This window comes from Melanotaenia boesemani, chromosome 21, assembly GCF_017639745.1.
Source record: "Melanotaenia boesemani isolate fMelBoe1 chromosome 21, fMelBoe1.pri, whole genome shotgun sequence".
Taxonomy (NCBI): Eukaryota; Metazoa; Chordata; class Actinopteri; order Atheriniformes; family Melanotaeniidae; genus Melanotaenia; species Melanotaenia boesemani.
Window position 1 is genome coordinate 21,864,638 of NC_055702.1, and position 14,838 is coordinate 21,879,475.

The window sequence follows — 14,838 nt, forward strand, 5'->3', positions numbered from 1 at the left end:
CACGTGCTGTAGCATTTTAAACAGCTACAGATGACTTTAATCTTTTTGTGATTTTATTGAATCATATTTTTTATTGTTTTTTATTGTTTTTATCTTGAGCAATTTTTATTATTCAAGGGTCATTGATGGTTCCTTCTTCATTTTTATTTTAGTAGTTTGATGTCCTCAGTGGTTTTTTATTGCTGATTCCAGTGAACGATCATGTTTGATGTGAGTGGATTTTATTATTTGATGTTTCGGATATTGTGAGGACCTGTCTGTTTACTATGTTTCGCATCAGAGATAATGAAAATGACTCTACTTGGGGGGCTCTCCCTCTCTTCAGCCTGCGGAGGAAGTAGAGGTGCCGCTGGGCTTTCTCCACCAGGGACGTGCGGTTGGCTGTCCAGGACTGGTCTTCACAGATGTGCAGCCCCAGGGACTTGGTGCTGCTCGCTTTCTCCACAGCAGCACCAATGATGGTCAGTGTGGCCTCTACTGAAGTCCACAATCTCTTTTGTTGTAAATGATGTCATATTCATCTGTATAGTTTCAATGTTTGATCTTTGCTTGATCTTTGTGCCACATTTCCTGTCTTTTCCATGATCAAAAGTTTGGAACAAGTTTGCAATAATCTCAGGTACAGCATTGTTCGTGTCGTCCCTGTGATGACAAAAGAGACACAGTTAAGGGTTATTCAAGACTTAAATTATTAATAAAAAAATTGCATTACAAAAACCCCCAAAACTTTATATTTTGTGTCCCTTACCTTTCCAGTGTAAACAGCAGCAAGTTGTCACTGATAATTATGCTGTTAGAGTGAAAAGGGTAAGACAGGTGGATGAGGTTATTGAGTCATAAGGTTGTTACTTCCAAGCATTTCTTGAGAAAAAGCAAAAGTTTTAGATGATTTCACAATGATCAGCAATACCTGCAAAAACAAGATAAGACTCATTTTATTGTTTGTCAGAGGTGACAGAACTCTTTCTTTGGAAAGGTTGTTGTTCATGTTAAAATTATTTCAAAAAAAGCGTTTCCAGTTTTCTCAGAAGGACGGCATGTCACTGCCATTAAAAGCTGTGAATTTTGTCTTTGATATTCCTGATTCAAGCTTTATATTGTCAGTTTTGCAGTGTGTGAGTACACACACAGGAATCAATGAAGATGTTTCTCTCCATCCCACGGTGCAAAAATACAAAGAATATTGTAAAGAAAAGAAAAACCATATTGTTTATATAAATATATATTGTTCAGGATATACACAAATGGAGTCATATATCATCAGTCATGTCAGAGAACAGAGCTAACTTCTCTTGGTGGGGCATGATTTGAATGGATAAATGTTAAATGAAAGTCAAACGATAATGGCCCAAAGTCTCATCTAGCTGAGTCCGTCAACGGTCAAGTCAGGACCGTTGGCTGACCCAGCTAGATGAAGGAAGTGGGTGGAGCGTACCTCTGAATAATGACGTCTCTTTCATGGTAATTTCTTGAGCAACACTCATCACATCAGCTTTCATCACAGTGCAGCCTCAGCATGTCAGCTGTGTATATAAAGGCAGCCGACTCTGTGAAGGAACAGCAACATTCAGCCGTCCAGGCGACTTTCTACAGTCCTACACTGTCTGCAGACACGTAAGTGTTTCACACTCTTCTTACTCTGTATTACGGAGGCTGAAAATGTCCTTTATCTCCAGCAGCTAGCACCACTGCAGTTCCTGTTCTTCTGATTATAGCTTGATTAACTTATTTCTCTGTTTTGTTTGTCTGTTTGACACATGAATCAGATGTAGAATAGAATATATAATAGAAATACTTTATTAATCCCTTCAGAGAGTCCTCAGGGAAATTTGGGAATTTGAAAAAAAAAAAAAGATGTTTCTTCTTGCACATTCCTGTCATCACCACATTGTGTCTTCATTCCTGTATCCTCTCATTTTAAAGCAGAAATCCAAAGTGACCATGTACATCACCGAACTCCAAGTGTCTCTGAATAAAGCCGAGGAGGCCGAGCTCCGTGAACGTCACTTTAAAAAGCTCAGCATTGATCTGAACAAAGGAGTCGGAGGGAAGGAAATCCACCTGTGGTACAAAGAAGGAAACTGCTCACCGATCACCAGGATCCAGTTTTCCTTCAACACTGAAATGAGTGAGGGCCTAAACACTGCAGGGTACCACAAGGTGGACAAAAATCTCAATGCTGGAGCATGTGGAAATGAGATCTACCTGTGGTACTATAAGGGCTCCTCAGTGTATGATATCCCCATTGTGAAAGTTGACGTCTCTACTGACGATGAAGCCCAGAAGTTTAAGTTTGGTTGGGAGCGAACGGCCTGTGATCTGAACCGAAATGCTGGAAAACAATGGATCTACCTGTGGCTGCAAAGAGAGAAACAGGTGTACGTCTGTGACATCACTGCCAACAATTCCTCTGCAGGTGACCAAGAGTACTTTGAGAACGGTTACATCCGAGTGGATGAAAACACCAACAGAGGAGCAGGAGGGGCCAGCGTCTTCATCTGGTACCGCCTGACCACCGACCCAAAGGGAGGCCTCACAGATCTGCAGATTTCCACCAATGATAAAGAGTACGAGAACCTTCAAAACGGTAACTACCAACCAGTCAACCAGGATCTCAACAAGGGGACCAAAGGAAAGGATGTGTTCCTGTGGTACAAAAAGGCCCACTGCGACTCCCCCATCAAAACCATCACTGTGATCTTCAACAAGGAGCTGGTGGAGCCGTTTCAACATGCCGGGGTCCATGTTATTGATAAAAGCCTCAACTCAGGCAATGGCTGTGGCTGCTGGCCTGCAACCCAAATGTTCCTGTGCTTTAGCAAGTGAGTCGTCATGGTAACGCATCTGAGCATCGTCATCAGCAAAAGCAGAAGAAAAAGTTTAATTAGTCTGGTGATGAATTTTCTCTTTCTGAAATAATGTTTTCAATGCAGAGATCTCAGAGGTTTTTTCTACCAACATGTAACTCTGTTATTGATCCTACAATCAGTCACATCAATCATTCTTCCGTGACTCTGTATGAATTCATTCTGATTTATCTTCTTTAATTAAAGTCCTGTTTGCATCTGACTCTCTTGTTGTGGTTATTCCTGTTTGACCTGTTAAACAGACGAAGAAATAAAATTCCATCTAAGATGAGATGAGAGCAGCTCAGCAGCATCACTCCATCAGTTCAGAGTGAGGGTGAATTTACCGTCGTCACATCGACTTCCTCACAGTTCAACTCTTATTCTGACACAGTTATGTTTCCAGCATGGCTTTTAATAAAAATAAGAAAGATAATTCAAAGCAAAGACTTTGATATGTTCCTTTACGGTGAAGGAAAGAAGCCAATAAAGTCCACTCTGATGTCTGGTTGGTTTTATTTTAGGGCGACTAAAATCTTTAATCTGTTTTATGACAGGATAGCTCAGAATATAAAGACCTAGCTTTTGGTCTGCAGAAAACTAGGTGTTAATCCTGAAGTTGCAGTCTCAACAAATGCGTGCTTGACGTTAAGATAGAGCAGCTTGGGTATAACTGAAACTTCTTCCTGCTCCGTCCACACATGACAGCGTTCTTATTGATGGTTCCATTTTTGTTTTCATAAATCCCAAACTTCCCGTCTAAAGGACCACCAGATTTTCAGATTTTTCCATCAGAATGAAGTTACAGCGACAGTTACATACACTTATGTTGGGATTGGGCAGGGAAAGAAAACAATGTTAACTCTGCTGCCAGAAGATGAAGGCCGGAGGCTGCAGAGCTAGTGCACTGGCCATTCCATTCCTTTTTTTTTTTTTTTTTTTTTTTTTTTTTAACCTGTCTTGTCCAGCATCGTTGCAAACAGAATGATTGTCTGGCTGCTGTCTGGTGCTGGGCAATTTTACTCTATCAAGCAGGGATTTATACTACATGTATAAAGTCCCTCTTGATGACATGAAAAACTTTATTAAATCAGACTCTTAATGCTGGACTCGACCGGAGGGGACAGAGAGAGAGAGAGATAGAAAAGAAAGTAGAGAGAAGAGGGAGGGGAGAGAGAGGGACAGAAAGGGTGTGGGGAGTGCGGGTGGGGACTTAAAACATTATACAGAAAACCATGTAATCCATACTACTTGCAACATATATAGCTAAGATCATCCTGGCCAGTAGGTCATTACACAACTAGTTGATAATAGTAACAATAATAATAATCACAATAATAGTAATAATAATAATAATAGTAGTAGTAATAATAATAAGAGTAGGAGTAATAATAATAATAATAAGAACAGAAATAATAAAAAAAAAAAAGAAAAAAAATATGATAATAGATATAAGTGAAACTGCTGTATTCAAGAACACGCGCAGAGAAACCTGTGTGGATATGCTGGAGAACTCGGCCACACGGCGACGCAAAGACTGTGTGGAGACGTTCAGGAAGGAGTGACCATGCAGAGTGATCATGCAGATGCCACCTCACTTGAACAGAGGCCAGAGTCAGGCCAGCGGTCCCGAGACCCAGGCCACCAGCCCCCCCGTAGGCTACAGATCCCGACCGGTCCACAGAGACGACCACTCGCCCGCCCAGGAAGGCAGCAGCAGGAGACCCCAGCAGGAGCCGCCCCGCGGACACAGGGCACCGGCCCCGGCAGGCCGAGGCCAGCAGTCCCCGACCCCCCCGGGCACCGGCCGCCCGGGACAGACGGGGCAGAGGGCCCGGGCCCAGGAGCGCAGGGACACCCCCCACCCCCACAGGCCAAGGGCCAGCACGCCACCCGGGGGGACCCGGCCCGCCCAGACGGCCACCGCCAGAGGCCAGCCCCACACCCCAGCGCCCAGCCGCACACCCCGAGAACCAGTCCTGCCCCCCCCCCCCAGACCAACACACACAAACACACACACTCTCCTTCCACTCCTCCATTCATCCTCCCACACATACACCATCCAACCCTCACATACTCTGTCCTCCCACACACACACACCATCCTTCCACCATCCATCCTTCCACACACACACCATCCTTCCACCATCCATCCTCCCACACACTCACCATCCTTCCACCATACACTCTCCCACACCTACCCCATCCTCCCACACACACATCATCCCTCCACCACTCATCCTCCCACACATACACCATCCTCCACCTTCACACCTCCCACACACACACACACACACCATCCTTCCACTACCCATCCTCCCACACATACATCATTCTCCTACACATACACCGTCCTCCACCATTCATCCTCCCACACCCACACCACCCCCCCTCCCACACACCACACATCCACCTTCACGTACCCCATCCTCCCACACACACACACACCACCCCTCCATCACCCACTCTCCCAAACATACACCACTCCCCCAAACACACACCATCCTCCCTCCCATACACCATCCATCCTCCTGCACACACACCATTCTTCCACCATCCATCCTCCCACACACTCCCCATCCCTGCACCATACATTCTCCCACACATACCCCATCCTCCCCCACATACATCATCCCTCCACCATTCATCCTCCCACACCCACACCACCCCCCCTCCCACACACCACACACCCACCTCCACACACCCCACCCTCCCACACACACACACCATCCCTCCACCACCCATCCCCCCACACACACACCACTCTCCCCCCCACACACACACACACACACAAACACCATCCCCCCACCACCATCCTCCCGCCACCCCACGCCGCGGGGGGACAGCCCCAGCCAGGAGGCGAGGAGACACGAACCAGGCCCCCACCCCCCCCCACCCCGCCCCAGTCCCCCACTCCCCACCCCCAAAACAGCACCTTCCCCCCAGGGCCAGCAGCCAAACCCCCCGGGGCAGCCCGCCCACGCCCCGGGCCAACGCGACAGGCCACCCGGCCCGCCCCGCCCCCGGGCCATCCATGGAGACAGGGGCGCTTGAAGACCCCATCCCCCCTCCCTCCCCCACTAGTGAGGGAATATATTATGTGCTGTTTGCAATTTAAAAAAGAGGGTTAAAATTGGGGGGCAGTAACTGCATTGAGGAGGGGGTGGGGCCACCTGAGCAGTCCCACCCACCTGACCTTGCATGTTCCACCCCCCAAAACGTGTTTGTATGTTGCAAATGTTATTTGTGCTCAGTGACTAAGTGGAATTAAAAGCTGGGCTTAGGGCGCCCCCGTCCCCCGCCGGCCCCGAAGGGCGTCACAGGCCCAGAGCAGGCACCCCAACCCAGGCACGCCACGAACCCCCCCAGGGGCCAGCCCCCAGCCCAAGGGGCCACTTTCCTCTTTCTGAGTGGGAGGGGGGCGAGGCGAAGGAAGGGAACCCCAGGCCCCCGCCCCCAACACCCAGCCAGGGCGCCCCCCAGAGGACACGTCCTAACCCCCTGCAAACGCACACACACTCTCACACACCTCTATACACCAACACCTCAATACGTGCACATACCTCCACACACACACGTCACGCACATACCTATAAACACACACACCGGTGCCCACATACACACACACTCTCATACCCCTCCATACACATACACCACTACACACACACTCACATACATACCTGCATATACACACAAGCACCTCCATACATACTCACGCCTCCACCCACTCCTTCACTCCTCCACACACACCTCGACCTCCACGTGCACACACTCATATATACATACCTTCACACACACCCACACACACACCCGCACACCACTCACACACACACATACACGCACACACCCAGACCTTCATACACACCCACACACACATACAGCACACACGTCCCTCTACACCCACCCACACACCAGCATACCCACAGACACACACACACACACACCCACACACAAACACACCCCCACCCAGGTTCCGGGGCTGCGACCAAGCACCAGGGCACGGACCAACCCCCGGCATGGCACATCAGGACGGGCCCAGCCCCCCCCAGCAGCGGCAGACCCCCCCACCCCCAGGAGCGGGGGGAGACCCGACGCCCCAGAGCCCGGGGCCCCCACCCGGCCCACCCCGGGCCCGACCGGCCACCCGGCCAGGGGCCGACAGACACCGACCCAGGCACCCCGGCAGCCACCCCCCACCGCCACGAGGCAGCCCCACCCCGGGGCCCACCCAATGCCGCCCGCCCAGACCGGAACCCCCAGCAGACCCAGCAGCGGAGCAGCCTAGATCCCCACCCAGGAGACAACCGGAGACCTGAAGCCACCAGGGACCCCCCACCCACATCCGCCCCCATCCCAGCGAAGCCGCAATCCTCCACCTACATTAAGTGATGTAGCCAGTCACAGGGGACCAGAGGGAATGAAAGTCATCTGACTGGTTCCTGGAGGAGACAGACATTGTCTCAATGCTGATGTGATCTAACAGGAGATTTCTAAACTGCTGGATAGACAAATTATTCTTATCTTTCCAGTTCACAAGAATAGTTTTCTTTGCGATGCATAAGACTGCGAGGACCAAGTTTATGGAGTGTATTCCTATGTTAGTGTCACCCAGGTCGCCCAGTAGGCAAAGTGTGGGGTTTGTAGGAAAACTAGTTTTAAACCATTTTGAGAGATCTTCACACACCTTAATCCAGAACCTTTGGACAGGTGTGCAGGACCACAGCGCATGGATGTAGCTATCAGAGGTGTTCTCAGAGCAGTGTGGGCAGATATCTGATGGTGAAAGGCCCATCCTGAACATCCTGTGTCCTGTATAATGAGTTCTATGGAGAATTTTGAATTGTATTAGTTGTATATTTGAATTCTGAGTCATTTTAAACGTGTTTAAACATATTTGTGACCATCTTTTCTGATCAAAGTTATTAGATAAATCATCTTCCCATTTTGAAGTTGGGAGAGATATCCTGTCTTCTAGCTTTGCAAGTAATCTATATATTTTTGATAATAATTTTGGAGTATTATGATTCAGGAATTCTGCTATTCTGATAGGAAGCTGCAAGTCTAACTGTACAGGGGTATACTTCTTACATATAATTGATTTTAGTTGGTGGTACTCTAAGAATTTATTGCTGTTGATTCCATACTGTGAGACAATTGTGTTGAAAGATACAAAGTTTCCATTTTCTATTATCTGTCCTAACTGTTGTATTCCTTTAGTCTTCCATTGAGTGAAGTTTATCATCTTTTTGTTCTGCAGGATGTCAGGGTTGTTCCAGATGGGTGTAAGTCTACATGGAAAGAGGGAAGATCTGGTTATCTTACAGAATTCCCACCAAGCCATTAAGGAAAAACGGATGTTAAGGCTTTTAAAGCACTTATATGGGTTAATGGTTGAGCTGATGAACGGCAGGTCAGAGATGACTAAGTCCTCACACAAAGCCTGCTCCACATCTAGCCACGGCTCATCCAGATAACTGGGTTTGAGCCACTTGGAGATGTACTGCAGCCTGTTAGCTATAAAGTAGTTATTAAAGTTTGGTAGGTCCAGTCCTCCTCTATCTTTAGTCTGCTGTAAGGTTTTAAGACTGATACGTGACGGCTTGTTTTTCCAAAGAAACTTGGATATGAAAGAGTCCAGAGATTTAAACCAACTGGTGGAGGGTTTAGTGGGTATCATTGAAAATAAATAATTAACTTTAGGTAGAATCATCATCTTAATGGTGGCAACTCTCCCCATTAGTGAGATGGGTAAGCGCCTCCACCGTAAGAGATCATCTTCTATTGTTTTTAGTAGCTGAACATAGTTTAATTTTGTTAAATCTGATAATCTGGGGGAAATATTTATACCTAAATATCTAATGTTTCCTGTCTGTATTTTGATATTAGGGATGTTTTGTAGGTCACAGTTGATGGACATGGCTGTAGTCTTAGACCAGTTAATAGAATAATCAGATATTGATGAGAACTTATTAATAACTGTGATTGTCTCAGAGAGTGATGTTTGTGAGTTCTGAAGGAAGAGTAATACATCATCTGCATAAAGACTTATTTTATGTTCTATATTTTTGCCCTGGATTCCTTTAATTTCTGTATTTTGTCTAATAGCAGCTGCTAACGGCTCTATGAAAATGGCAAAAAGTGAGGGGGAGAGTGGACAGCCCTGTCTGGTGCCTCTCTGTAAGCGGAAGCTTGGAGAAGTTTGATCGTTGGTTTTCACACATGCATTTGGGTTATTATATAATATTTTAATCCACTCTATGAAAGAAGGTCCAAACCCAAATTTGTCTAGTGTTGCAAATAGAAACTTCCAGTTTACCCTGTCGAAGGCTTTTTCTGCATCTAGAGAAATGATTGTGGATTCTAGATTATGTAAAGTAGAGTAATCAATGAGGTTAATTAGTCTACGTGTGTTAGTAGATGAATGTCGACCTTTTATAAAACCTGTCTGGTCCGGATGTATTATAAGAGGGGTTATTTTTTCTATCCTTCTGGCAAGAGCTTTACTAATTATTTTCAGGTCTACATTTATTAAAGATATGGGACGGTAACTGGATGGAAGTGTGGGGTCTTTGCCTGGTTTTAGCAATAGTGTTATATTAGCTAAGTTCATATTTTGCAGTATTTTTTGTTTTTCCTGTATTTCTAACAACATATTATAAAATGTAGGAGCTAGCGTTGTCCAGAATTCCTTGTAAAATTCTGCTGAGTAACCATCTGGACCCGGGGCTTTATTGTTGGGCATATGTTGGAGAGCTTCGTGGAGTTCATCTACAGTAATAGGTGCATCTAAATTTATTTTATTTTCATTTTTTAGTTTTGGTAGATTAATGTTGTTTAAAAATTGTTCAATATGTTCATCTGTTGGATTAATCTGTGATTCATATAATGTTTTATAGAAGCTTCTAAACGTGTCATTTATCTTGTCTGAGTCATGGCTGATGTTTCCGTCTTGATCTTTAACAGAGGAGATTGTTGTTTTCTCCTTGTTTGTTTTTAGTTGATTTGCTAAAAACTTTCCAGATTTGTTACTGTGTTCAAAGTTCTCCAAGCGAAGTCTTTGCACTAAAAACTGTGTTTTTTTATCTATAATTTCTTTAAGCTGCAATTTAGTTTTCCTTATATTATTCATTGTGTGCTCTTCGGGGGAAATGCGGTAAGCCTCCTCCAATGATTTAATCCTGAGTTCTAATTCTAAAACTCTTGCTGTTTCCTTCTTCTTCTTATGTGAGGAGAAGAAAATTATTTTCCCTCGCATTACTGCTTTTCCTGCTTCCCAAAGGAGACACGCTGAAGTTTCAGGCATGTCATTTTTTTCTATATAAATTGACCATTCTTTTTTAAAATAATCAATAAACTCAGGATCTTTCAATAAAGAGGTGTTAAATCTCCAGCTTTTACCAATCGGTTTATTATTTTTGTTTCTCAGAGTGAATGAAACTGGTGCATGATCGCTAATGCTGATTGGATGTATCTGAGTCTCTGAAATGTCGCCCATTAGTGAGTTACTATTTAATATATAATCTATTCTAGAGAAGGAGTGGTGAACTGAAGAGAAGAAGGTGTATTCTCTTAGTTTAGGATGGTGAGAGCGCCAAGCATCGCAAAGACCAAAATCCTTCATGTACTGTTTGATAGTTTCTGACGACTGCCAGACTCGATGACTGGCTGATGTGCTGCAGCGATCTTGTTCAGTCAAGACTACATTAAAATCACCAGCTAGCACTATTCTGTTATCTGAATAATTCTGGAGTGTAGCAAACAGGGAGTGGAAAAAGGAGGGATCATCTGCATTGGGGCCATATACATTGGTAATACATAATTTGATATTACAAATAGATAATAAAGTTATCAGAAATCTGCCTTCCGGATCCACTACTGTGCTATCTATGTCAAAATTTAGTCTCTTATTAATAAGAGTAGCTACTCCTCTTTGCCTAGAATTGTAACAAGCTGAGTAAACATGAGGAAACTGAGCTGTTTGAAGAAGATCTATGGTTGAGTTTGTTAAATGAGTCTCTTGTAGTAAGACAATGTCAGCCTGCAGCTCCTGTAATTTATTAAAGATCTTCAACCTCTTCTCCCTGGAACCGGCTCCATGTACATTCCAACAGACGATTTTTAACATGGTTATTGTGAACGGTTTAATGCTTCATGCGTGTTACTGACGCGTGTGTCTTTGTGCGCCCCTCTTGCGTGTTCGCGCGTGTTTGCATGCAGCCTGATTGCGCGCGTTTGTCCGTATGTTAAATGTCCGTATATGTACCTTAATGCGTGTTCTCTCATACAGTAAACGCGAGTGTTTATATGTATCATGTATGGTGCGGCTGTGCGTCCTTGTATGGTGCGGCTGTGCGCCATTCCATTCCTGTTTCCGGTAACCCCACTCCCCCTGAATATCACCTCTTCTGGGCAGGATGTCCTGGTAAAGAGGAAGACAAACACCAGCATATCACCTTTAGAAAATATAAAAGAATTCTTATAAATGGATATTCTATAATCATTGGTTTGATCTTTTATTTAGGAATAACTAGATGGGGATGCAGTAGATTAGTGTTAGAAATCAAATCATATAATAGGGCATTAATAAATCCCAGACTCAAGCAGTTAATGAAATCTGATGGGTTATGAAATAAAGGGCCTGAGAGGCTAGGGTTAGGAGTAAAGTTCCTTGGTCAGAAAGTAAAGAGACAAATAAGAAGATACATATAACGATAACATGGGATGGGGTTAATAAGAAAGTATTCAGTGATGTTAGGGTTTAAATCCCTGAGTAGGGGAATAATGAGATTTGATGATAATAACTGTAATAATGGACTCTATTTAACAATAAAGATATAATGATAATAATACTGATCCATATTTATTATAAGGAGATGATTATCTAAAACCCATCTCATTCACACTTCTGGGAGGTATCATATCTAATTTAGCTATCTAGATTTTTTCAGCTTTACATCACTGGGGGATGGACCAGCAGGGGTTAGACTGAACCACTGTGGTGCTGACCGCCTCCCCTCCATGAAGCAGGAAATTCTTGACTTTTGATTTATCTATCATAGCTGCTTTATGTCGTTTCTTGACTTTAATAAAGCCTTTGATCTTTCTATCATTACCACCGCTCACCAGTCCACCAAGAGAGATGTCCTGACTGTGAGCAACACTCCACTCAAGGGAGACCCCATCATGGTACTCAATGTGGGACCAAACCGGAGACACCCCGGACCGACCCAGGCTCATAGAATTGAATCTAATGATCCAGACTTCTCCTTTATGGTCTGTTTCATTCACAAACTCATTAAAGCAGTACATCATCTTAAAAACGTTGCACAACCACACCTCCCACCCTCGACTGATAAGACGACTTGTAACCTGGCTGATGTGGTGAAACCAGCTACTCCAAATAGAAAAATTCAGAAGGTAATTGAAAACAATGAAAATCAGTGGGCCTGTACTACTGTAAAAATTCTTCAGTACAACTACACTGATAATATAGATCAGGAGGACCAAGCATTATTTGGTTTTCTTCACAGGACTGGGAGGGCCCATTTGAAATTGCAGCATTCTGGGCTAAAAGAAACCTGGGTCACTAACTCAAGACAGAGAGCCTGTACCAAGCTCAAGTTGTAATTGTGGCCAATCTGGCAGAGCGGTACCCCATCACCAGCCCATCACAACATCTAGATTCAGTTCATCCACCAGCACCCGATCCACATCGACTCCCCAGAACCAGACAGTGGGACCTGGTGGAGCCCTCCACCCCCACAAGAGGACCCCCAATGATAAACCAGCAGATAAAGGGAGTGGAGTAGTGATTTTAGACAGAGATCAATATTTAAAATAGGGCTACAGACAACTTAATGATAAAACCTATTACACTAAACTGAGAAGACCTATTTATATGGAAACAGTACCTATAATTGATAAAATTATTAACAATTTAAAAGAAATGTATTAATTTAAAACAGAAGAACTACTTGTTGGGATCCTCAGAACCGAGGGCAAGACTGTTTTATATGCTACCCAAGATTCACCAGGAGCGCTCCAAGTGGCCCGTCCCCTTTCAGGACCCTCCTGGACGCCCCATTGTGTCCAACCATTAACAGTGAGACCTATAATACAGCCAAATATATTGACCACTTCCTCAGTCCTCTTTCCACCAAACATGAGAGTTCTATTAAAAATACTTATAATTTCATTGATAAAATTAAACAAATTAAACTCCCAGACAAAAGCATTTTATTCATAGTTGACATTGACAGTCTGTATACAAACATAGAAGGAAACTGAAGGAGAAAGAAAAAGAAGGAATTGAAGCGGTTAAAAAGATTTTCCAGAAATACCCCAACAAAAAGAAACCTGATTAAGAGCTGCTACAGCTTCTGGAAGTGAATGTAACCAGAAACGACTAAGTTTAAGGTGAGTTCTACTTACAGGTCATGGGGAACAGCAATGGGGAAGAAGTTTGCTCCAGCTTATGCCAACTTTTTAATGGCAGACTGGAAACTTCAGCTCTAGAAAGCTGTGAAACACAGGCCTCACATTCCTACAGGTTCCTGGATGACATCTAGGGAGTGTGGGCGTACTCCAAACAGGACTTTGAAGTTTTCTTGAGCACCTTAAATAATCATCCATTTCACTTAAATCAACCAGAAACACACATTCAATAGATTTCTAGACACAACAACATATAAAGGAAATAATTTCAAGAGCCACAAATTGGAAATGAAAGTTTTTTTTCAAACCCAGTAATACTCATGCCCTTCTGCAAAAAACCAGCTCCCTTCCAAAACACACGTTTGCTGGCCTGGTAAAATTTCAGCTGCTGAGATTCTACAGAATCTGCACACAGCAGTCTGACTTTGCTGCAGACACTAAAGTGCTGTTTCACTCTTTGTCCAGCAGAGGATACTGTCGCTCCTTTCTTAGGAAATGTCTCACGTCTTTCCTCCAGACCAGACTGATCAATGTGTCTCCCCTATGATAGGGGCTGTTAGGAGGAACCAGAATCTTAAAGACCATTTCATCAGAGCCAAGGTGAAACCAGTGAACCCAGAACAGGGAAACTTGGTCAGTTTTTCAACATCGTCAGTGCTTGTGTAGCTCCTACAATAAGATTGCTTTTTTATGTGATTGTAGAGGTACCCAACATTCAAAGATCTGTGTGTGTTTGATTACTTGTAAAGTGTATGGCCTCCAGTATGTTGGTGAAACTTGCAACACTTTATTAGTCAGATTCACCCAACAGGGATACAATATCCTGAAGAAGAGGGAAACCCATACGGTACTGGTCAAGGGGATTGTAAGCATTTACTGCTGCATCCATGCATGCAATTATAGGTACCGTTTCCAAATAAATGATATCTTTAGCCTAGACTTTCCCATCAACAGGGACTCTGCCATTGATGCCCTACTTAATCATACAAAGATGTCACACAAGAAAATAGCAGATCTATAAGTTCAACATATAGCAACACATTATTTTCATCAATAATTACAAAATTCAAAGGAATTGTTTTAGACTTAGGTTTCCCAACCAACAGCAAATACTTTCTGATCTACTTAGGGTTATGCATTACACAGATAAAGTGCCAAGTGTGGAATCAATTACTCCAAAAAAGCAAAGAACAACAACATCCTTACTTTAGTAACTGTGGCTTTATTTCTAAGAATTTTCTGAAGTGCAATGCTCCACTCTGAACATACACATGCCCAAAATATGAGCAATGCTGAACTTGACCTAGTCTGCCAGTGAAATTATGGATTATGGTTAAAATATGTCCATATATCGTTTTGTCGCTTCAGACCACCAAATCCCTTCGACGACATTGCCGCCATGATTCATCTATGAATGAATAAACTGCTTGTCTGTGTGTGAGCTGCACGTCTAGTGGTGGGCGTAGCCAAGGTGCAGCAGCATTGCTGAATGACAGATTGCGCTCAGAAATGTCGTACATTTTAATGTTGGACAATCAGCCCTTGAACATTTTCGTCTA

General features: G+C 44.0%; 1 protein-coding gene across 1 annotated transcript; it reads left to right on the forward strand.

The window, feature by feature from the left end:
- The first annotated feature begins 1,583 nt into the window (after positions 1-1,583).
- On the forward strand, positions 1,584-3,069 carry LOC121632622. Its single transcript, XM_041974266.1, has 2 exons — positions 1,584-1,614; positions 1,924-3,069. The coding sequence occupies exon 2, from the start codon at positions 1,942-1,944 to the stop codon at positions 2,824-2,826; it is 885 nt and encodes a 294-aa protein (XP_041830200.1). The 5' UTR covers positions 1,584-1,614; positions 1,924-1,941; the 3' UTR covers positions 2,827-3,069.
- The last annotated feature ends 11,769 nt before the right edge of the window (positions 3,070-14,838 follow it).

Bases quoted from the DNA above. Each gene is read 5' to 3' on its own strand.
- LOC121632622 (XM_041974266.1), top strand. From the start codon at position 1,942: ATGTACATCACCGAACTCCAAGTGTCTCTGAATAAAGCCGAGGAGGCC.